Source organism: Cyclopterus lumpus, chromosome 11 (assembly GCF_009769545.1).
Source record: "Cyclopterus lumpus isolate fCycLum1 chromosome 11, fCycLum1.pri, whole genome shotgun sequence".
Taxonomy (NCBI): Eukaryota; Metazoa; Chordata; class Actinopteri; order Perciformes; family Cyclopteridae; genus Cyclopterus; species Cyclopterus lumpus.
Window position 1 is genome coordinate 8797215 of NC_046976.1, and position 25887 is coordinate 8823101.

General features: G+C 42.2%; 1 protein-coding gene across 1 annotated transcript in view; it reads left to right on the top strand.

The window, feature by feature from the left end:
* The first annotated feature begins 18994 nt into the window (after positions 1–18994).
* LOC117738987 (teashirt homolog 1-like) overlaps positions 18995–25887 on the top strand; it is a 28738-nt gene continuing 21845 nt past the window's right edge. Inside the window, 1 exon segment of the mRNA XM_034545203.1 lies at positions 18995–19056. Within this exon segment, the coding sequence (XP_034401094.1) occupies positions 19017–19056 (40 nt within the window). The 5' untranslated portion in view covers positions 18995–19016.

A 25887-nucleotide genomic window follows, 5' to 3' on the forward strand; every position in this document is an offset into this window, starting at 1 on the left:
ATCTATACCAGCGGGAGGGCCGGAAAAGCATCTGGAACTGAAAACTTAAGAATTTAGTAATGACGTGTTTAAGGCGAGCATCGGCTTTACACTGGTTGCTGCACTTTAAAATGGGGAACGTGTGCGTGAGAGAGGGAGGGAGAGAGAGGGAGCTTATCAAATTAGCAAGTAGTACACACTGTGACTCAAATGAAAATCCCAACAGGGTGTCACTGCTTAAAGAACAAAAGCCTTTGGCCCGTTGGGACGCTGTACACTCCCAACCAAACTGAACTGGATGCTTTTGCGGATGGAAGAGTTCAAAGAGTAGGATGCTGACTGACTATACTGAGTGTACTCGTAATGTAAATGCAAGTATGCCCTCGTGGATGGTATCAAGATGTTGACTTGTATTTTTTTCCCCCAAGTGGGTAAAATGATTAGGTGACGACTTTTTGGACAGACGTGGATGTAAACTGCAACTTGACCGGTCGGTGGAGGCATCCAACTGTGAGGGGGTAATTGTAGTTATCCCCGATGCCCTTTATCATCGAGGGAGGAATTTATATAGTATAATAGTGGCAACGGATAACACATCAGATTTTAATAACCATAATCACCTCGTTAGATATTAACTGGATGTAAGAGCCTGTTAAACAATTCAAATGAGGCTTGAGTCTGAAAGTTGTCAGACTTCACTTGAAGATCTTTTTGAGGGGGAAAAAAAAAAAAGATGAAAGGAGCGAATGATGTTACGGTATGAAAAAGCTCCCCGTAAACCAATTATCACAAGTAATGGAGCAAAATGATTTCACATTCTAATGCAGGCACAGGTTCAGATTACCTCCACCAGTAAACCAGATGATTGCATTCAGTAAACAACCACGATGCAGCAAGGGCTCTGAGCAAATAGCCGGCTTCTCTGTATCCTACATTTAAATACAAATAGATTAAAACGCGCAGGTACAGATTTGTACGAATGACAAGTACAGTGTGTCTGCCAGTGGTGAAAATGATAAACTCGTGACCTGAAAACTATCTACAACCCTGTTTTCCGCTTAACTGATCGCAGAAACGGAGGGGAAGCATCCAGTGCTAATACTGTGGCACACTAATGCTGTTACCGTGTGTGGGATTACACCGCACTGCATGTGTTGATCCATCCATGTTAAACCTCGTGGTCATTCGTAACAGAAGAATAGCTGATAAGACATAACATTTGCATCATTTGCTTCTCGTAAATTTTCTATAGCATGGTTTACGTTTTTGTATCTGTCATTTAATCTGTTACCAAAGTAAAGGAGTCAATAATGAGGAACTATGACCCTGGCTGCAAGATGATAATGGAGTTTTACATTCTCCAGCACCAAGGGACACTCACCCTTTTAGAATGAGGAAAGAGTGGAGAATATATAGCTCAGGGATCCCTGCAGAAATTAATTATATAACCTATTGTAGCATGCCTCAAAAGTTCACGGTGCATGAGAAACTTAATATGCATGGCCTTCACCTTTACAGGCTCATAAAATTGGAGAGTTGTGCTTAATTTTTTTTATTTTTTTTATAATATGACAGAGATTATTTATTAAGACTGCCATATGTTAATTGCACTCTACACGGGTGAGACTTTAAAAAGTTGGGTTTGGTGTCCACTCACACAACCACAGAAAGGTCAATGCTATTTTTTAATACGGCTCTAATGGAATTCAGGTTCTTAGTCACCACTTTTAAATTGGACTTTGTGGATCGTAGTGGAATTAATACTCTTGTGTTTGAAACAATTCAGGGGGTTGCATGAGTCTATGTGTGAAATGAAATGTCATAATCAAGGTTTTCTGTGATTACAGGGCATGATTAAGTGAGAAAATCTGTGTGAGTGCACAATCCATAAAGGAAGTACAAATGTGACACGGTGGCAAGGAAGACTACACTCGACACTTGTCATAAAGGTTTATTTGATTCCTCCCAAACCAGCTGCTTTGTCTGTAGTGTAAAATATGTGCCATTTAAGTTAGTGACACTGCTGTTTTCTTAATTTGTGACCCCGAAGCAAGTTCAATTTCCTTAGAAATGTGTATATTTATATTTTGTTGTATTGTTTTTTTGTTAGATGTGTCACTGTCAACATATATATCCCATAGCTCACATTTCTATCTTCACTGTGTGAAAAAACACAACCTGAACTGAATATGAAAGAAAGGTGAAATGGCTCTTTTTCAAACCTGCTGTGCGTCCTCGTATCAGCTGGACTGATGAGGTCCGGGCTGTGCATGTTCTCAGACCAGAGCGGGTCTGGCAGCCCGGCCTACTACTTGATTACGCCGCTCTGACAACCCAGCAGCCTGGTAAGGTCAAGCCCTACCGAGTGTCACAGAGGTGGGATGATGATGTATCTCTCCGATGCCTCCGTTTTTCACCTCTTGACTTTGTTGTTTTTCTCCATCGTCAGTGTCAACTTTTTGCCCATCTGCCGGGGACGTGTCGAACTGTTAACCCCGTGTGTACCTGGGCAGTGAAATCATTTCTACTTCTGGTGCTTTGAGTTGGTTGTTCCTCATATTTATGTACACATTTTCCACTTTATTCTGCATCTTTCTAATGATTTAACACCAGCTAGAATGGACTCAAAAGTGGAAGTGGTGAGATTTTGCATCCTTGATAACTAAACTTTTGTATTTATATATCGCCGATCTAGTGAGACGTGTGCAATTGTTCAAAGGGAATAGGCTAAGATGTGGGACTATGTTGGAATACAAACAATAACAATGTACATTTTACAACCTGGTGTTCCTGTCTGGTATACTTGCTTAAGATGTGTTTTCCCCAGGTGAATTGGAGAATAAAGTTGGATAACAAAGAGATTCACAGAATTAAGTTTTTCTCTGGAGTTAAATGTATTCCATCGTAACTCTGTGTCCTGTCAATTCCACTGGGTGTGCACTGTGGAGGCATTCAGGGTCATTTCACTTGAACGGTGGTTGCAAAGTCCGGTGAGAAATTAGGAAACGGCATGCCACTGTGGCATTGGAAATGGAAAAAGGGAACCCTTGATGTGAGAGCCGTGTTATCGTGGTGACACGGCACCAAAAGACACGGCTTTATGGCACACGGCGTATTTATGAACTCGCATGCGATGCATTTTCAACACGAAAACAATGAAAAGTGCACTCTTCCCCAGGATGATTGCAAGTGGCTTGTAGGTGACAACGGCCGCAGTGATCCGGATGTCTTGCCCGAAGCCAGTCGTCCTGTGTGCTGCTGCCTCTGTGGAGACGTCTCTTGTTGTTAGCGTGTGGCAGTGGATATTTCAGCTGATAATGCTGCAGACTTCGCTGGGGAAGCTGAGGTCAGGGCATCAGCTATTCTTAGTGCGACCTCAGTCATATTTTTCCACTAAAACAAAAGGGTATGAATCAACTCAAATCACAAAACGAGAGTCGAATCTCATCATTAAATCTGCGTGTTTGTCAGATAATGTGACTCAGGAGGTCTGAATGTGATGCCGCGCTGCCAGATTGTTCTCTTTTGCCTCCAGGAGCCGGTTTCACAAAGCAGGATTTGAGGGTCATCGAGTTGACTTCATGCTGAACTCGATGTGGGGTTTTCAGTTCCACGACTGGTTCACATCTTACTGGGATGGATCACCATGGTAATGCTGAACACCTCACCAGCTTCGGAGCCAGTTATGTCGGAGATCAGAGATCAACTCCTATGAAAGCACTGCCTACTGACCAATCAGTGGATCGTTAGATAATGTTGCACAAATGAGAAGATGTCATAATCCAGACTAAAAGCAACACCGTTTAAACAGACACATGCAAAAAAAGACAGCTGGCAATGAATTGTTGTGGATACGTAAATTAACGGATTTATGATATCACTGTCATCTACTGCACGATGGATCTGACTATAATTACATGTGTGTATTCCGGTGAATTCATATGTTGCAGATGTATACTTATGGCGTGTGTGACCATATTTTAACCTTATTCTTTCATCTGTAAAAAATATCCGTATAAATTCTCTCATCATATATTCACGTATGTGTGTCAGCTTCCTGAGCCGTGTGTTGCCGTGTGACATGTTGTAGTCGTGTCTTCCAGCCACAGACTGGATGCAGTGTTACTTTGGTGTAGTTACTCTTTTTAGGCTGGTTTTAGGCTTTTTTGGATGATTATAAGTTATGGAAGGAAACCTTCTTACTGCTTTGATTGATGTGTTTATATTTATTTTGTATTTGCTCCCAAGTCCGTTTCACACCTCTGTAGTGCAGCTGAAAGAATAAGAATGCATCCAAGCAACACATGAACTAAACAGAATACACACATGTAATTGTAGTCATATCTATCAGGCTTCTTCCTGCATTTGGAAGTTTAAAATGTGGAACTTTCAGCTTGAATTACGTGTTTGACTTCTACGTGGTTCTCTGGCATTATAGTTTTCTCTTTATTTGTAAAATGCCATCTTTGTGATAGGTCATATGCTACAAACAACATTCATTTTATGTGAGCGCACAGCCAGATTGGAAAAACCTGTGTTTGCTAACCAGCTTCGTGGGGCCGCCTAGCAGGATTGTGGTTGTTCGGGTTGGTTAAGCCAGATAACTCAAAGATACCCTGGGTACGTGGAACTGGCTTTGTGAAACAGGCCTCTGGTGTTGGTGTGTCTCTGCGTCAGCATGTCTGTATGAAAATCAGGGAGGGAGGGAAGAAGTGTGTGTGTGTGTGTGTGTGTGTGTGTGTGTGTATGCTGGGAGCGGTACATGTGACGGTGCTCAGGTGGCAGATACCCTAGGTAAATCATTTCAGATCCATTTATTCAGAAGCCTGTGTGCAGACGACACCTGCACACCGCTGCCAAAGAAGTGCCACGATGTCAGCGACTTCGTTTGCAGCTCTGACCCCCGGCTGGCGTGTTTGAGAATGTGCATGTGTGTTAGGCTATATACATATATATTTATATATATATATATGTAATACTGTGGTATTCTGTGTATTTATGCTGCGCAGTCAAACGTATTATCCAGAGAGAGAACTAACAGCAAGGAAAGCTTTTCTGTCATGGGTTATTGCTGTGCTGCTTTCGATGATTCCTGCTCTAAATCCCGCTTCACTCTCCCGAGGATGATTAGTTAATTTGATTACTCTAATGAACAAACAGATGCTTGTTTGGTTCTTAAATAGCAAATTAATTTTGAAAACGCCTGAGATCAAATTGATGGTATTTTTAGTCCGGATGAATTTATATATTATTTTGATATGACAGCTGTCTTAATCTGTGTTCAAAATGAGCTCGTTTGCGTGTGTCATTTGCTCGCTGACAGTCAGTTGTGACAGTTGTAAAGTGTTCTTGAAAAAGCGCCCGACGTGGACACTCAAGGCAGCCAGACGAAAGATTTGCAGGCTGTGATGTCTGTGTGTCAAATTACTTATCTCACTAAGCATATGCCGGCACTTCAGAATCATATACTTCAAACCCGCGGCCTTCAAAAGCGTCAAAACGGACTGTCTGATTCAACACATCAGTCATGTAGCCACCAGCAAAATGAGCGAGATGTCATTTGCACTCAACAAAAAGCTTCCGGAGACATTTAAAGACACTCTTGATGACTGTTTCAATTTGGAGAGACTCTTAATGATATCGTCTCAGCTGCCTTTTGCCGGGTTTTTTTCTGAAGATACAAGTGAACGACAAAGAGTACTTAGATGTGCACTTCAGTTTAAGCTTTGCCAATTATTAATTTGAATCCTGAAGACAATTAGTAAATCACTACAGCACCCATTATCCAGCTGTTGCCCCGGATTTTCGAAGAGCGAGCTAATCTTAGGGTCAATTTAGTCTGCCGGTAATGACAAAAAATAAAATAATGATTCTCTCTATCACACTATCACACATGTTTCGTGCCAATAACAAAGACGTCTTTTGTGTGATGAGCCTGAAATAACATTTTACAAATAATATTGAACTGATGACAGAGAAAACCAACAAAAATATCTTTATTAAACACCCGCTGTGCTTTTTCATTCACCGTTTTCTTTAGTGTGAACCCCTTTCATTACACCTCAACATTTACACACACACACACGCGCACACACACACACACACACACACACACTGACAAATGGATGCAACACACTCGTCCTTGAGCTCCGAGCAAATATCCCACTTGGTTCTTACTGTTCCAAGGGTTAAACTATTTCATTGCACTAATTGGCCAGTGTCATTCCTGACGTTTGGATAAACAGCGGAAAAATGTGAAAGCTGAGACAAATGATGGCTAATTAAATGTGTGTGTGTGTGTGTGTGTGTGTGTGTGTGTGTGTGTGTGTGTGTGTGTGTGTGTGTGTGTGTGTGTGTGTGTGTGTGGGTGTGTGTGACAGAGAGAGAGAGAGAGAGAGTTGCACAAACAGAAACCAGCTAACAAAAAATATCGGCTTGACAAAAGCAACAACTACTTCTTAACATGAAGACAAAACGACTTTCTCCTTCCTTGGAATACTCAACTTTTCTCTTTATTCAGCGCTGACTGGAAAGGAATAGTAAACGTTGATTGGGCACACTTTAAACTCTTTTTTTTTTCTCCAATGTCCTATATTGAATGAGAATTTTCATTAAAAGGCAGGCAACGGTATATATATGAATCTTTCTCCGCCAGCTATCCCCAGCCCTCACTACCGCCTGTGATCTGATAAGACAAAACTCAGATTAAAGGAACGAGAAAAAGGAAGATAGAGAGAAAGTAAGGGAAGCAAACTCTTAAAATGAGCTGATGCATGTCTGAACTGCGACCCACAGGGGACATTTGTTTTCAGAGGTAGCGTGTTGGCCCACTACATCATGCCCGGGGGGGAGATATCTTCCTCACCTCGCGTTACAGCCTCTCTCTCTCGCTCTCTGTGTCTGCTCACACATGTGTAAACGCACACACATGAACACACACACACACACATACATGCTCACATACAATCCCTCAAAACCCCCCCACCCCCGCCCCCCACGCCTTTCTGGCATTTGACCACTTGTCAAGGGATGTTTATGGGCCATTGTTTGCAGTGCTGATGATCATTGTCACTGGTTGATTCCATTACCCGTAGCCCTCTGATGGATGGGGCCTACCCTGACGTCCACTGATACCGGTGTCCTTGACCACTGGGGCAGACGCAATGAACGGAGGGGGCAGTGGGGTGCAGGGTTGGATCTTTAACTCGTGAAGCAAATCTCACGGTCTGCATTTTTTCATCTACGTAACCTTTCAAAAATCAGGCACATCTTGTTTCAAAAAGATGCAGAAAAACTTGTTCACGCGTTTTATTACTTCTGAATGAATGTGAACTTATATATCAAAATGTTCACATTATTTGAAGGTACTCGATTTGCCAGAGTGATGAGGCAGAAAAAAATCTAAAATAGTTGCGCAAAATGTTCCTTTATTGTTTCACTGTTAAACATTAAAATCCCAAAAGGAAAGGATTGTTTCGCAGTGTCTGCATATGATTAAAAGCATACTCCAGAAAAATAATGAAGGAAAATTGCCAACAAGTCCTCCAAATGAAATATGTTGTTTGTTCACTTCCCTTCAGAAAGCCCCTGTTACAAATCACTTTTGGAAAATAAATCTGTTTTGCGTTTTGTGACAACTCGGTTTAGGAACAAAAGCCGCCTGGTTCGGGTTAAAATGACTACTTCGTTACGGTTAGGCGAGCGTCATCGTCACGGTTACAGTAATAGCCATGTGGTTAAGTGTATTTAATGATCGTGGTCATGCTTAAAAGAAACAAATGTTGACTGGCGGTAGGAAATGTGACTTTGCTGCTCAATAATGACGTCACCTGACTTCCTCCTTTGCTCCTGACATAATTACAACGGCCCGCAGAGGGCTTTGTCACTTCAACGTCAACATATGCCTCATTAGGGCACTTCCTGAAACTCTCGGACGCAGTCTCCACTTGGCGGACACACAACCATTGACAGCCTATATGATTTCATACCACACAGGCAAAAGAAAACAATACAATACACAATAAAACCTGCGGTGTTCATACAAGTACCAGAATTCTCTGATAAAAGTACAATACACAATGAATTGAGCACCTACATTCTGATACGTCACAGCGCTTCATTCATTGGTTGTTTCCAAATTAGATTGTTTTTAATAGGAAATGTGTCTCTTCTGATACACATGCATCCTGTGGTGTTATTATATCATTCCCTGTCATATAAAACAGGGTGACGTGCCACAAGGTCCTTCATACCACCTCAAACCGGAGTATGTGTATGTATCCTTGAGTTTTAGCCATGTTCAAGGAACGTCAAATGTATTCTAGAAAAATTGTTTATATCACCTTTTATTGTATTTTTTCTATTCCAGTTTGTCAACTTTTCAACCTGACATTATATTTACAATATACTGTATATATATATATATATATATATATATATATATATATATATATATATATATATATATATATATATATATATATACTTTAAAGCACATAAAAACAGGTGGTCTTATTAACTGATTCAAGCAATCATACATTAATGATCCGATTACCGGGAAGACCCAGACTGAGGTTGTAGTTTCTTCCAGGCATGTACAAAGTGTGTTTATCTAATAATACAAGTTTTTATTAGCTGCTTGATAGTTAATGTCCAGCAGGATGTGAGGAAGGCTCCGAGATTTATAAGAACACCAATATAAAAGAAAAAAGCTGAGACTTTGCTGAGAAATGTAAAGAACTCCCTAATTAATTGCATTAATTGCAGTATTAGTTCTTCTTTTAAACGCATCAAACAAACCACTGTGCATTCACTCTGCTGACAAAGAGTGTAAATGACAAGAGTAATTTGTAAGAAGGATATGTAATAATAATGCTCTGTTTATCGAGTTTCACATCCTCTTGATTACGACCTAATTCATGTAATATGACTAAAGAGCTGCAGTAATGTGTGGCTTTCCTCTGGGCTTTAATCACATTATTACAGTGCATGTAAACACACCGAGGGGCTGCCCGCCGTCCGGCCTCCTGCAGGGCTCAAGTGTCACTGCATTATTTGAACATTTCTCCACCATCTCATTGAATTAGTGCTCGAGACTCACAGATCAGATGAGCTTGAAGTGAAGGAGTCGTTTAGAAGTCACACATCAGGAGCCGACAACCCCAATTACTGATGGGAGAAGATGGGCTCGGGTTGAGCCGGGCCGAGGCCACGATGTAGTGCCAGTGAAGGATTGTCCGCGGTGTTTGGTGACGGGGGAAGAAGTGGTGTTGATCGCTAAAACATTTACTGCGGCTGCGGCTATTGTCATTTCTCACAGAGCCGGGGCGCCATTGATCAGGATGATATCTGGCGGAGGGGAGCGTGTAGTTAAAGGCACATGTTTAACAAGCTTCTCCCAAAAATGGTCACATAAAGACTTTCCATTATTATTCTGAACAAAGACAGAGGCGTTTTCTATCCCTCAGATCTGTCTTTTGTCAACCCATCCTCCCTGGACAGATTACTTTGCTTAGGAAATAGCTTTCCCGGATCAGACACCATATTGTTCTCACATAGAAACAAGGCCAGATGCTGCACTTTGAGGTAGATAATTAGCTCCATTTTGTTAAAGTGTCCTAATAATAGTTGAGTTAAACCGTTTCTACAACTATGATTAGGACTGTCTTACCCTTGTTCCTTTAAGATAATGCCAATGTGCAGGGAAAAAAGCAGGAAAAACCAAGCCTCCAATAAAACTAACATTAACGGCATTGCAATATGCAAAGCTATGCAAATTATATGCATACTGTCAACCTACATAGTGGCTGTTCTCCGGTCATTTCAAAAGATATGACTGCAATTAGACGACAATTGATTGAAATCATTTGCGTTTTATGATTCTGTTACTTTTGAGAGCTGACAGGGTGTTGTACAATTCACTGACAGTATATTTTCTCTGCACGCAGAGATTAACTGCTATTATTGACCCTGATGCAAACCAACGGGTAATACATTTCAAACAAACTACTCACAATCTGGGTGATTTGCATGTGGTGTGTCATTTACCTTATTCCCTGATTACCTAATGATTTATGCTTTAATATAATGCGCATGCCTTTCAAAGCAATATGCGTACCGCACCTTTACAGTGACTTAACATGTCGGAGACAGAGAAAAATTGAAATGATAGTTTAAGGGCTGCGGGGAAAAGAGAAGTCTTATCAGTTAAGACTTGCTTTGTATGTAGGATATTTTTTTTTTCTCTTCTCTCCTTGGAAGACAGGGGTGCAGTTGATGAATTCTTAAGCAGATCTGGCTGATAATTGTATTTCATAACTGTCATGCGGAGGGACTGTCCGCTGAGAAGCTATTTGTGTCACTGCATCTCTCTCCCTCTCTCCCTCTCTCTCTCTCTCTCACTCTCTCTCTCTGCAGCCTCTTCAATAAAACTCAAATCACGACAGAGATTGTTAAGTCTACCTCCAAGATTATTAAATCCAAATGGAGAATTTACGGGTGACACTTCATAACAATTAATCTGAGATGCTTGATTAATAAAGTTCGCTCATCCCCTCTCCTTACTCTCTCTCTCTCTCTCTCTTCCTCTCATTCTCTTCTGTCTTCACCCTCCCCATCACTAAAGTTGTCCTGTGTGAGTGGGATGGAGGAGGAGGGGAACAGACGTACGGGTGGCAGGATGGTTGTCAGGGACGACATGAGTGTCATTCTTTTTGATTAATGGAGCATTGTGACCCCGCCCCTAACCCTCCTTCTTTCCCAGCATGCCCAGTCTCACCTCTGTGAAGCCCCCCACCCCCAATAACAGGTAAAAATAGATGTGGGCCAAGTTATGCTCTCCATTTTAATTCTAGCGAGACATGATTTGATGGGAAAAAAAGATGGGAAGAAAGGAAGAAAGAAATGAAGAAGCAGAGAAGTGGAAATAAAAGACAGAATTCAGAAAAAAACAGAGAAATAGAAAAAAGCAAAGAGAATAAACCAAATAAAGGAACAAGGAACAAGGAAGGGGAAAAGGAAAGAGAGAAAGGGGAGGCAAAAGGAGATTTTTGGAGAATGTCACCTACCTAACCTTGTCACCATGTTAAGTCAGCTGTGATTAATTAGTTGAGTGAGACTGAACAATTAGGTCAGGAGTTTGGGGTGTGCATGAGTACAAATTTGTGTGTGCATGTCAGTGTGTGTTCATGCACAACTTTTTTATATTTTTTATTATCAAGAGCTTTTCATTAACAAAGTATGCAAGCAGTAACTTTTTGTATTAATTGTTATGCTTCCTGTCCCTCTCCATGAGGACAAGACATCGTCCAGAGCCCCACACGTGTGGACATCCCACGGGGGAAACCCCACACGGTGCGATGGCTTTTGTTTTTGTATCCTTTTCAGAAAATATTGGAGATGCATTTCCAAAACGCTGCCTGCATTAGTCCCATGTGGGTCTGCTCTAATCTAACACTATCCTGTTTTTGCATCAATAAAGCCGATGGACAATTTTGTACAGTTTGATATGCGACTTGCGTTTGAATTCCACGTCAAATCGGAATTTACAACAAAATGCAAATGCCTAAGATGGTCATAAATCCACAGTTTCTGCTTGCTTTGCAAAAAAGAAAAGAATGGTATTATCGCAGAATTGTGGCTCCAGATTCCTTTGAAAGAGTTTGAGGATAAGAAACCCTTTGACAAATCCTTGAACCAGTAAAGGCTTACCAAAGATCATATTTAACAATGATGGCTATATATTTTCCTTTTTGCAATTAAAGAGTCCCTCTGTGTAATTTAATGCTTCTTTTCAAGTGTCGGGTCCCCTGAGACTTGGCCTGTAGCTATGCCATCGCTCTTGGTGATTATCATTAATGAATGTCGGCGAGGACCATCCCTCAATGTGACTAGGGAGGAAACACAAGCCCTAATTAAAGGTTCCTATTCATAAATATATGCCTCAAACTGCACGGATCGACAGGCGCTGTGCACACAAGTCATTTTAATGTCAGAAAAGCACCTTTTTAAGAGCGTTTTCTTCCTTAATGTACAGCACACCATGGAGCAATGACATATTTTGCAGCAATATCAGCAAGATATCTGTGCAATTTGAGATTCTTATATATACATTTTGGAGTAAAGCTGAAGATTATAGGAGGCAGGATTTTACATGTAAGAGGAGTGAAAAGAAAATAGCTTGATTTCTAATCATAGTCTCCCCTGTGTGACTGAACATTATGATACAGTTTTTGCATGTAATCATCAAGAGACTCTATTGAGAAGTCTGAGCATGGAGACGACGCCTCTATCTCCAGTAGGAAGTGGAAATATTTACAAAATGTTTTACTGATTAAAGGATATCACGAGAAAGAAAATAATCCTTATTGCTTGTGTTCCATCATCAGAAGTAATTGTAATCATTTTAATTGCTCCAAATGCAGACTGACAACTGCTCTCATAAACTGCAGGTCGCATTGTCACATTTGTTTCCCCAGACAAAGATATTGGTAATTGTTGTGTGAAGAAGATCATGTTTAACATTGAGGATCATATTGAGTCTGTCTGAACGTTGTTGTCTTTTTTTCCTCACAAGGGCTCAGAGAGTCTTGTCGGAAAATGGAGCTCAGTGAGACAAACATTTGGCTGCTTCTCTTTCCTCCGTAATGGCTGAAAAATGCTAATTGTAGTCCACGTGTCAAAGAAAACAAAAGGGAAGGGAGGAGGAGAGGGAAGGAGTGTACATGTCAGAAAGGCTGGTATTCGTGGAATATGTCACTTTATTTAGCCCAGTTAGGAAGGAGTTGTTTCCAGGAAGCAGGACATCTCAAATAAAGTTGTGCTTGTGGTCGTATGTAATGTAGCTCATGTTTAAAAGAAGAAACAGATAACCGCTTTCTGACACTCTGTATTTATTCTGCTGAACAATTATTTAATAGTTTGTGTAAACAAGCTGAAGTTGCTTCCTCTCCTTTCAGCTTTCTTGTTGCTATAAAATAACAGCTGGAATCCCTGCGAGACCCGGATCCTTTAATAAACCTGCATCTGTCACCGCTGCACTGCATTTCATCACATTCCTCGTCCAAACTGACAAAATCAGAAGAAAAAAAAGCTCAGGCAAGGATTACAAACCTTTAATTGCATTGTCAAAAACTACAGCAACATACCGTTTTTTAAGTCTACACATTAAAGAAGTCGTGGAAAAGTAAATCTCTATAAAATATCAAAACCTCTGTCTGTCTCTCTCTCTCTCTCTCTCCATACTCACACTTGGCATTTTAATTATGCAGTCTTATCAGATAGATGTGGAGATATAGCTCATGTCAAAGTTAGAGCCTCTTCTTTATTAATTCTTTATTATATATTCTTATATTCGGCCTGTCAATGAGTCTCTGGAATCTGATAGGACCCATCATTGATTGAAGATTACTCAAGATTATAAAGGGAGGCATTATCATAAGCTGTAAGCCTTCGTCGTTCCAAATGTTAACTTATTTGAATGACATCAAGGGAAAAGATTACACTCTATTTCAGTCCACCAAGAATAAGTTTAGACGTCCGGCGCTGTGGCAGATCTCTACACAACTATCATTGAGATACAAGAGGTTCGTCAGAAAACATCTCACAAAGACGTTAAACACCACGTTAGATCCCTGACAGCCAATTTGCGCTACTTGCATGCCAGAGGAGCCCAAACCTTTTGACATCAGAGGTTTATGGGTGCAAAATGGTTAGCCACGGGCCAAAATCTGGAATACAGCATACATTATTAATGTTACATTAAGAGGTAGGCATTGAATTCTTGGTTTATGTCATAGGGATTTTTGTTGATGTACTTTGCGATTGCCAAGATAATTCAGATAAACATCTCTGAATTGAACTGAAGTGCATTTGCTTTCACCAAATTAAACCTGTTGAGGAATGAGAAGTGTAAAAGATCGTATTCATACAGTAATCTCCATGCTCTATACTTTGTCAATACAAGACTTGAAACTGTTGACTAGCGTCAAAATAATGAAATCATGCTACACTGTGCGCGTCTCCGACCTTTTATATAATTTGACTTATTTTCCATTCAAGGATCACGTGATGCTCTCTGTGGCAGTGAAGGCGACGATAAAACAAGGATGTATATAATAACAAAGAGGATGAAGAATAGAAAAGACAGAGGGGAAGAAAGAAAGGTAATATTTAATAATGTTCATGTATGACCGGCACGCAGCTTACCAGGACTTCTCTAAGTAAAGCAAAATGTCAACACACAAACCTCAAGGCATTACTTTGGTTTCAATGGTTTTATTGTTTTTCTAAACTAATCATTTGATTTTACAAATCATTTTCAGAATTGTTAGGTAGCGTACAAAAAATAAATGAAATCATAGCTCAGTCGGGATTTTCTTTCTGGGAGTTCTTGTGAAAAATGTGCTGAAAGGTGCTTTACAGTCGACAACATTTAGATTTGACACATATGTATTATTGATTATGTTTCTCACACTTAAAAACGTTGGATGTTATTTAGTCACGTCTTTGGGTAAATGTATATCGGTGGCATATCATTCCCAATATTATCTTTTTTTTTCTTCTCAAAGTTACAGTATTTCCATTAGAAAAGAAAGTATTTTTGTCATGATTTGGTCACGAGTTGAAGAGCATCGACTCTTTCCAAACAAGGTGCCTCACCTCATTTGACAACCAGCAGGTCTCCTTTGCAGTACGATCCATGAGAGCTCAGAAACGGCTTTGTCGATGGTCACATCAGACCCTAAAAACAAGAAGAAGAAGACGAAGAAGAAGAAGAAAAGAAAGTAGAGAATAATGTATGTAAAATATACATGACAACTCGTCGAATGCTCGCACCAGTTCTGAGGGAGTTTCATCACGCAGAAGAGAAGGAAACAGGATGGCGTGTCATCGCGCTGTCACCGTGCCGCAGTATGTGGAAGAGGGGCTTCATGTATACAAGTTGGGGGTGGTGGGAAACAACTGTTTTGTGCGTTCGGCTTTTTGTCATTCATGCTCATGGACAGGGGGGGGGGATGTGGAATAACTACTGTAGCAAGCAATTTGGATCATGATGTCCTGATCGTGTGTGGCTTTCTGTATGTGAATATCTGAAGTCACTGTACTTGGAACATGTTAGTATGACAAGGGGTTATAACGAGAGTAGTGCAAATTCTTTATTTTTAATTTTTTTTTATCTCAGCTGTAAAGTTAAAATATTATCTCTGACTTAAGCGGTGCAATTTGATGGAAATTGAATAGAAAATATAAGGCCAACTAATTACTAATGACGTTTAAAGAGACAATGGACACCGAAGAAACTGCACAAAAACCAGCAAGAAATTAAATAAGAAAGAGGAGGACGGCGTGAAAAAGAAATGTAATACAAAGACAGAGAAAAACAATGTGATTGTTACCAAGCTTTCATTTGCATGAGTCCTGCACATGGACAGCCGGTTCAATGCAGAGACGGTTACTGCCTCTTGAACTACATGTCCCCCCCTGCTGGCCCAGGATCAGATCATGCACAAGCTTCTCTGCTGTGCCTCTGATCCCGAGAGCAAGAGGGGATAGCTCACTCACTACACTATCACAACTAAATAAGAATGACTCAAGCTTTTATTGTACATTGTGAAAGAAGGTGGGTCATTTCATTCCCAGTTTGTAGTCCCTGACCTCAACATTTTATGAATAAACAACATGTTATCTTAATGAGCACTCAAGGGTTGAAAATAGTTTAAAGGCTGAGAATAGTTTTATTTAAATGAAGGATCCAACCTCTTGTTTTTCTTATTCTATTTTAATAGGTCTCAGTATCACTAAAACTAGTAAAAGAAATAGTGTAATGAAAAACCTCACCCGGGGGCCGTGAACAGTTGCATCGCTGATGTATTTGCAGCCAACCTGTAATGTTTTGGTTTAAGGGATGAGCGATACTGCAGCAATAACACAGCACAGTCGCACTCGGAAAGAAACAAATTCAAGCACCCAACAACAGCATTTATCATTATTTTAAGTAAGCCATGCATTGGCTGCAAAATGAAGCATTACAATCAAAATTGTGTTTTCTATATATATTTGATCAGGTTTTTAATGTTTGTAATTGAATCCTAAATGTGATCAGTCTGAATATTTTTTCATTTGTGTAAAACATCCCCAAGACAATGAACAATAATTTGTGAACTGCAGCTCTCATGTCTGTCTGTCTGTCTGTCTGCCTGTCTGTCTGTCTGTCTGTCTGCCTGTCTGCCTGTCTGTCTGTCTGTCTGTCTGCCTGTCTGTCTGTCGGCAGACTTCAGGGTGAACATATAGTGACGTAAGTCGCCTCCATCAATCAGCGGGGCCGGCCGCTTTGACAGACAGATGTTGGGGCGGTACTTGGTATTTCTTTTACCACATAATAGGCGACCTCAGACTTCCTCTCTGCGCAGATGATCAGTTTTCTCAGACAAGCACAAAATACCGAGCGTGCAGACGCAGAAGTCTTTAGAGGAGCCTCACTGCTGTGCGTAATGAGGAGGAGACACCCGGCTGTGTATTACCTGTTCACTGGAGAGAGAGATACAAGTGATAAAAACGTGAGGGGTAAATTCAGAAACTCACCCGAATCAGTCAAAGGACGGTTTGCGGAGAGTTCGTAATCCAGTGTCTTGTAAACGATCCGGTCCGAGCCTCCGGTCGCAGCCCGGACTGGAGGCGTTGTAGCCGGCTGTGAATAGTGTCCTTAACGAAGAGGGTCCGGTCTGAACTGAGCCAGCTCTCCACGTTAGTTGTGATTCTATCACTCAAACTTCAGACTTTGTTTCCCTTCTTTCTCCTTCTTCTTTTCCTTCTTCTTCTCCTTCTTCTTCTCCTTCATTTTCTCCTTCTTCTTCTTCTCCTTCTTCTTCTTCTTCTTCTTCTTCTTCTCCTCCTTCTCCTTCTTGTTCTTCATCCTCGCCATGCAGTAAATCACGCCTGTCCTATTTGAGATAACATTAGCCTACTTGTGTGCCCTTTATAAACACTTTATGGTGGATAATAGTTAGGAAGCAGTGGAGGCTATTAATGGAGGCTCTTGTGGATTCGGAGCCCCTCCCCTTCACCGCAAGCCTCACGAGAGAAAAGGTGTAACGAATCGATCTGCAGCCTCCTTTGTCCCAATAAAGAGGTCACTGGAAAGCTCCACATTTGTTAAGCAAACTTTGGGCGCAGAGCTGAGAGCCGCTCTGCGCTGCACACTTTGGGCTGTCAGAGGACTCCTGATTGTTATTACATCGTGTGGTCCAGGGAGAGGAAAAGGTCATACAACTGGGTTTTATTCAAAGAATAACTTGATCCAATGTCATTTGCGGAAGTTGTTTTTCTTGACGGCAGTTATTTTTTTATTTTTTTAATGTTTTGCCACAAATTCCAAGTCCTACTGTTTACATGAATTATTAGTGATTGATTTTTTCTGGGAATAATCTCAATAATCAGTCAGGTCTGTGCTTGTAGAAAGATGATCCTCCTCGTGTCGGCAACAATGTCGAATAGCTTTATTTGTGCTTTTGGCGATTTCATATGGAGATTTTATTTGTATTTGCATATTAAAAAGATGGATTTGTATTGTCGATGACACGATTGCAGTTCTCAGCTAACACTCCATCTATATAGCAGCTATTAAGCCAAATCTGATTTAGAATTTTTAGAAATTGCTCTCTCACACACGCACGCACACACACACACTCACACACACACACACACACACTTGTTAAAGTGCAAGTTTACAAATCATCACATGATAACGAACGGGACGCGCCCCTCCCTTCTGTGTGTGCGTGTGTGTGTGTGTGTGCGTGTGTGTTTGCGCGTGCGCGTGTATGTTTGCGGAGACGGAAAGGCGTTGGACTGAAAGCCATCCCAGTGAACAATTAGAGCCGCGGATTGACAGGTGGGCTCTGACTGTCAGGGTGACGCTGGTGGAGGGGTGGAGCAAAGGAGAGGCCGGAAAGGCAGCTGGATGTGTCTTGTCTATCAGTGGGAGCTGTCTGAACGCACCGCGCATCACCAAATGTGCGCACACTTCACTGCGGAGGATACCCGGGGACGCTCGTTGCGCTCTTCAGAACAAATAACAATACATACAAAAGCACGAAACACGCGCAGCAGCGCGCGGCTCGGAGGGCGGGCCCGCTCGGTGTGTTCGGGGATGACTTTCTGAGAAATTCGTCAAGTGTCCATGTTGACGATCGGACGGACACGCGTATACATGTGAGTATTTCATTATCCAGAGGCTGTTTTCAGGGAGACGGGGTGGTGTGTGAGCTAAATTGCTGCTGCGGGCTTCTTCTTTTTTTTCCGCACACACACACACACACACGCATACTTGACTGATTGACACCCTAACGTGCCACTCTTTCCTCTCCCTTTTCCTCCGATTTCCTCCCGAAGACTGTGGCAGTGGTTGTGGAGCTCGCAGCTGGCACCTGGACGGACCGACGGAGCGACACTCCAGCGCAGTTTGGTCTCCACGGCCGAGCGAGTTAACACGCCAGACGGGGAGAGCTCCGGTTGGTTCTCACTTTTGCCGTGAACAGAGGTACGAATTAGTCCGACGAGGGGTGTAAACCTCCTTTGATGGAAACGCGTCGAGGAGCTCCGGTAGCTGTCCATATCCGCCCTCGATAGGCTGAGAATCCGCACGGAGCTTTCCGACAGTTCTTTTTTTCTTCTTCTTCTTTTCTTCCACCGAGCCCGCGATGACTTTCTGTGATCGGCAGAAGTTCACGGACGAGCCCCCTTGTGCTTTAACACATTCGTAATCTTCGTTTTCTCACCGGACATGCAGATTATAAACTGATCATAGAGATTGAACCTCGACTCGCACCGATACAACAACAACAACAACAACAACAACAACAAAAAGAGACTTCTTCTTCTTCGCCCTGCGAGGGATCTACACTTTATTTCTCACATCCCGCTGAAGAACCGAGGAAGCGCCGCTGCTGGCTTTGATTTCCTCACTTTGGTTTCCTCTCCAGCTTGTCCGCTGCTTTTGATCTCTGCATGAAAAGTGCAACGGAAAGTCCCGCAGCAGCATGCCGAGGAGAAAGCAGCAAGCCCCGCGGCGGTCAGCAGGTAAGCGCCGGCTCTCCAAACATACACGCAGAACACGCACGCACTTTATTCCCCCCCCACGGTCACGACTCGGGAATCCCACTCGGGATGCGGACAAGTTTACCCAGCGGTGCGTGTGTCCGATGCGGGACACGATGCGAGGCTGCATGGCAGTCTCGAGTCTGTGTGCGCATGCAGTGGAGAGCAGAGCCCACATCTCTCCACAGCCCATAATAGGTTTATTTCTGCTCATCTAAGGCGTGTTTGACCCGCGTCAGTATTGTTTCATGTACGCGGCCATGCGCTTCGATGCCAATTGTGCCTCCTTGAGAAATGAATGCGCTCAGCTTCAGTTTCAACGCGTTCAAGCTGGTCTTACACTCCGGGTTGCCAGCATCCCAAGTTCTCCAAACAAACAAAGCTCATCTTATCTCATTTGTACAGGCTAACGTGTTTTGATGTGTTGGTGCCAGTGAGAAAAGAGGGGGGGGAAGAAAAGAAAAGGAGAAAAAAATGAAAGAAAGAAAAAGTGGCATATTTTCAGTTCCGCTCTGGGATTGCCATCCTTGATTTGATGCTTGATTGATCGCCTGTCATGCGACTGCCTTTGATCTATTCATCCCTGATAAACATCAGTAAATCATTCACCAGAGAGACACGCATGCGCCCCGGCAGCTGGACTCCCTCAAAGGATCACTTTTTCGCCCCCGCCGAGGAGCAAAGAAAAGACAAATTGAAAGAAAAGTTCTCAAGCGGGATAAATACTTTGCGATTAATACCCGAGGGGGGAGGGAGGAGGGGCGGAGGGGTGCTGGGGCGTAGCGAGATCACAGAGAGGCATCTCGTACAGAAAGAGCCCCAAAACACGGCAGGGTGAAGTGGGGAGGTTACCTCTAATGGTCACTTCAGGCTCTTGACCTGACCTCCGTGTTCATCTAAGCAAGTGTCGTAAATCTGCCGTAAATGTTTAGGAGGCAGGATGCAACAGCAACCTTACATACATCCAAACATGAATGAGATATACGTTAAAATGATGATGTACTGCCTCAAAACGTGCTTGATATGAACTAAACCGTTTTTAAGTGTGTTTCGGATGAACATGTGTAATAATAAGCACACGAGGAATACAAACTAATTTGTATTTAAATGGCGTCTTTTTTTCCAGAAAAAAGACCTCAACCAAAGTAAATAATTACACATTTTCAGATAAATTCAATGGCACAATCTCTCTTTTTGCAGCTCCCACATATTGCCCACTGACAGCCGTGTCTCTGTGTTGTCGTTAAGTTGACCAGACATGAACTGTTCTGAGAGAGAATCACATGTTTGCCTGAATCCATTTGATGTCCCTGGGCGATGTGTGTGATTGACATGCATTTTCAAATGACGGGGGAAAAGAGGAGCCTTTGAAGTTCGAGCAGTAATGACCAAAGCCGAATAAAACAGCTGTAGAATGTTAAGCAGGCGGTGGAAATGTGAGGTTAAGCAGACTTAATCAAGGTTGTGACAGAAAGACTTTGAACTCGGTGGGGCTGTAATTTCTAATTGACGCCAGGCTTTAGTGATGGATAGAGGGAAATGTGTTTGAAGAACAAGCCTGAGAGGGAATATGTCGGTTTATACCTCTGCTACAAACAGTGGTGAAATCCCCAAAAGAGAGCATGAAACAGAACGTCTTTTCCTGCTTTCCAGCCTCTCCTGGTCACTCAGCCGAGCTCTGAAGTGGTCGCATTCAGGCTCAGCTTTTGAATATTGATCTTATTGTCTGCTTTTGTGACAGACGCATACATCACAGGCAGTAATGGTTAATCCCAACTTGGCAGCCTGTGTCTCTACATTATTTCCAGTGCTTGACATATGGTCAATCCAAAAACTTTAAAACCTATCCTGAAGTGTGTGTGTGTGTGTGTGTGTGTGTGTGCGTGTGCGTGTGCGTGTGTGCGTGTGTGTGTGTGTGTGTGTGTCTGTTTCCTTCTGTGTAAATTGTGTACACACCTTTAAAACGCAGGCTATTTTTACAATGCATTACCAGATATTTCCACAACCTGGATTTGTCACTTTGGAGTTGCACTAAAACAAAATGTTGCAAACGCCCCTCAGAGAGCGAGGGAGAGGGAGAGAGAGAGAGAGAGAGAGAGAGAGAGAGAGAGAGAGAAAGAAAGGGAGAGCGCAAAAGACAGAGATAGAGGTTTCAATGGCTCTTTGTGTGCCATTTTAAATGGGCTCTGTTTCATCAGTCACAGTGATGATTTTAGACCCTATAATGGCGCTGTACCCTATCTAGTTTATGACCAGTGACAATACATCAGTGTTCTTTCATTTGGAACCACATTACTGCATCTGTTAGTTTTGGCAGTTGAGTTCAGTGCAGTGCAATTTGAGCAGCACAGACTTTTGCTGCAGTCATTTGTTGTCATTTTCTGTTTTTTTTCTTTGTCCCCTCCTCACTGAAGTGCTGTTGTGTTGCGTGGTATTTCTCATTGGACCTCAAGGTAAACAATGCAGTAAAATATCTAATTATGATGAGAATTCAAATGTAGTGGGAGGTGAAGTATAAAAAGACTAGTGTTGTGACTGTGGCTTCAAGCTTTGTTTCTCTCTCTCTCTGTGATGTTTAACTCGTGTTGACCGGTAAACACGACCACAAAGTGTACAACTAGTGTCATTGTCCCAAGATTGCCTTTGATTATGTGCAGTTAAAGTTGGTGCGGAAATTATGAGTCAATCAGTTTTGATTATAAATGTATAGTTTCATGACATATCCCGCAAAGACAGTATCTGGTTCTAGCTTCTCAGATTATGGAGCTTTAATGTCAGCGGGAAATTTTATATCTTTGTTTTTTGGAACGTTGATCGGACAAAATAAATAATTTGAAGACGTTACTTTGGGCTATGGAAACTTCAATAAGTAATTTTTCTGACTGCTGTCATCAGAACCTATTTTACTGCTGTTCTAAGAAAACTGTGCATATCGGGGTGCTTGCATCAGTAGCATTAGCATGTTTTAATATGTCAACATGCTGTTCATATTACAGCGAGATAACTAGTAATTAGGTTACTTTATCTTGTATACAAGATATAGAAAGAAGCTCAAATTCAATATTTGCCTACTGAGGTCACAGATGTGATTGCTGTTGGGGAAAAGAAATGGTATTGCTGCACATCTACTCTCGCTTTTATTTTTCCTGCTACAATCTCTTAAATCAAACACCGTCACTCTAAGTAATGAATCTGTCAACTAATCATTCAACACGTCAGTGTGATTACAGTTTGACTTTGTATTGAATTTATTCCAGTAAAATACGGTCTACCTGCAAAAAAATACATTTCCTTATGACCTATCCTGCGCAACATTTAGTTTTTCTGAGACAGATGAAGAGGCGGGGCACACTGTTGGTGACCAATCCACAGGGGGATGGACCAGCATACCGGTCCACACGAGTATGGGATGGACTTCTTTGTACTCGCCGTTGTTCGGTTGAATTAGGCAGGGGATCTGAAAATCCACTCCGTTTTTCTTCTCTCTTGGATGTTTAGGTTTGGCCATGTTTGATCCTGTGCTGGATTCTTATCTCCACTGACAGCAGAGAGAGCAGCTTCTCCACTGACAGAATTAGTGCAGGTCACGAAGGCAGAGAAAGTGACATGCTGGGATACTGTTCGACATGACCATGTGGAAATGTGTTCCTTCCCAGCTGAAGACCGTAATTAGTTTGCCTTTGTCTCCTCTCTTGATAGAAATGTTAGGCAACTGGCTGGCCACTCACACACTGATGCCACTAATTAAAAAGTTTAACGCTCTAAACATAAATCAAGTGTTCTAGTTACAGTCAGGGGCCGTGGATGCTGTTAATTTCTTTAATACGTGGGATTCAGTGTCTCCAGTAAACGGACTTCAGCGCTACATTTTAATGATCTGTCTGTATAGCTTAGCTCAGCATGTTTAATTAAAGCGCTCTGCAACTTTTGTCCAGATTGAAGCCACAATGAGGTGCACACAGAACAGCGCCTCGCCTCATGAGCCTCGCCACTGACATCAGCGGCTGCCGAACAAGAACCCCCCCCCCCCCCCCCCCCCCCCACCCCCCTTTACTGCCGCGATTGCTACCTCGATGCGAAAAAGGAGTCTCTTAATTATGACTTGTGAGTGGGGGAAGAAGTTGAGCTTCCCTTCTTCCCGACGGCATCGTTAGCCGTGCTCCCTAATTATCCAGGTAGCTGACGGATCAGTGACAGGGCCCCACCGATTAATGCTTACAAATTCAGCAAGGTGTCAAGTCTGCAAGCTGCCTTGATATAATCAACTCGGCGCTAGCCGCTCCTCGTGCACCCACCCCCAGTTGTTCCAGGGTACGCCTAACAGTAGAGGTGGCCTGTGCTGGGACGCGACCCATCAAAACGTGTGACTCGTGAAGCCAACACCGTGCTGGACACAAACACACCTATAATGAGGCTGTGAGTTGTATGAGTCTGGATGTACACATGTGTGGCTTCCATTGAATGTGAAATATGTTCTCAATACCTCTCTTCTTATCATTCTGCTAACAGCTTGTGGGCTTGTTTTGTTGTTGTTGTTGTTGTTGTTGTTTTGCATTGTATTTACTGCAGAAATTTAGCTCACGGCACCTGACAACTAAGAAGACATCGCCTACTTGTGTTGGTTTTATCTGGATTTTTCTGATAAAGTATTTAATGACATTTGTCAGAAGCTGAAGCTGTGAGGGGGGGAAAAGTGTTATTGTAAGTGAACAGTCTGGAGATGAAAGCATGTGTGTGTGTGTGTGTGCGCGTGTGTGTGTACACGAGTCACTGAGCAAGACGAGGAGTTTGTGCAACGCTGCGTGTGTGTATGAATGTGAAATATCCTGATGTCGTGATAAGGCAGTGTATGTAAAGTGTCATTAAAAGGTGACATTGACTGAAGGAGTCAGTGGATATATTTGCTATCCCACACTCCGCTACACTCGCAGTTTCATTTGCATGTGGTGTCACAGCGAGTAGGCCTCCAGGAAATCAAAGACACACACTAATGCGCACACTCGCACAACTACACTCTATGTCCTCATCTTCGTGGAGGTTAAGTGACAAATGAAGATCGATGACTGCTCTTATGGAAAAGAGAGGGTCGGATTGAAAATATGTGGGAATTAGGCTCGGCAGCAGGGTGACGATGTAGAGGCTTTCAGCGCCGCAGCAGCGAGGTAAAACTATCCCGGAGCTTAATGAAGTTCAGAAGAAGCAGGAAAACCTGGATTTCTACTCCAGCACGACACAAGAAGTAAAGAAAACAATGAATAAAACTCCGTAGCATCCTCACTTTTACACAAACGCATCTGGCGTGTATTTATTGTATCTGAGTCTTCAGTGACTCTGTTTTCCATTCACAAAGATAGCTTGGCGTTGATTCAAAACAGCTGCACAACAAAAGCCACGATGTGCAGCCGGGATGGAAAAGAAAAACAGGGATCGCAACAAGAATGACATCATCCACAAAATATATCGTTGGGGGTTTAGGGCCACCGGTTGCTTATTGCAAAGCTCAACGCTTTTGAGTAAAATTCAGTTGGGTGAAAAGAAAAGAGGTGAAATCCCAGACGGGGTTTATGAAATATATTCGTTTGATTGCTTTATATGTTTACGCTAGCTGAAAGTTATGTGACTGTGTGCTTTCATCCGGTCCATCAGGACTCATGCATAAGGCTTCTAACTATTTTCTCAATCAATTAATCTGACAATTACTTTCCCGATTCATGTATAATTGCTTCGTCATTTCACAAAGCCAGATGCGACATATTTAGATGTCTCGTACACATCAGGGCATCCTGATACTTGAGAGGCTGAAAACAACAAATGTTTGGCTTTTTCAAAAGTAATACAATTATTCAATTATCAAAATAGTTGCTGAATCATTTTCACATGTAAAAAAAAAAAGAAAGTTCCAGCTGGTTGTAATATTGTCATTATTTTTTGTCGGCTCCAGCAAAGCAGCAAGGGATTGTGGGCGACCAAAGATTTGCTTCTTCCCACAAACATTTATCTGAACGTTTCCTGATAATTCAAGCTGTTTAAGACTCCGACAAGGGAAGACACAGGGAATTAGGCTAAGTGTGGAAAAAGGAAAGAAAAGAAAGATAAAAAGGGGAAGCGATGATTTAAGGCAAGAAGACGGGAGGTCCAGGCTACACTCAGAGGGCAGTGTGTCCTCGGGGAAGCCTGCCGTCTAGAGTGTGTTTTCGGTTGTTTCCCCATGTTTCCTTTGCAATACAGACGTTTTATATGTCTGTCATCTAAGTACTTTTGCATAAATCCACTTTATGGTTTTAGTCATGAATTCCAGTGTAATGTTACACCAGTGTATTTGTATGTATCGTGTGTGTCCCTGCATGATTGATGCTTTATGCGCCAGACAGACGCCACGATGGAGAGACAGAGTTAGCCATTGTTGGTTGCTGTGATCTAATTCGTCCAAAGCCAAAAAGACTCCGCATTTTCCCTAAATGATCTCAGAAACTACTCATCGGCTTTCCATTTTTATTTCTTTGTGCTACACTTGATGTATTAGAAATTGCCACTGAGGTGGCGCCTGTTGCAGTAATCGTGGTGATCATACTCGAGATAAAGCTGAAGATACTTGGCCACCATGGCAGGCACATTGAGGTTTGAATTACTCTTAATACTCCTTTTTATATTGAGTCTCTTGCTCCATCATATTGCTGATACTTGGGTCAAGAGCTCAGCCAGTTAAGCCTAAGTCTAAAAACCTGCCTTCGATCCACAACATACACGTAAAAAAACAAACTGTTGAGGTGAATGAGTTGCCGCCGGAGGCCGTGCACGACCCTGCTCGGAAGC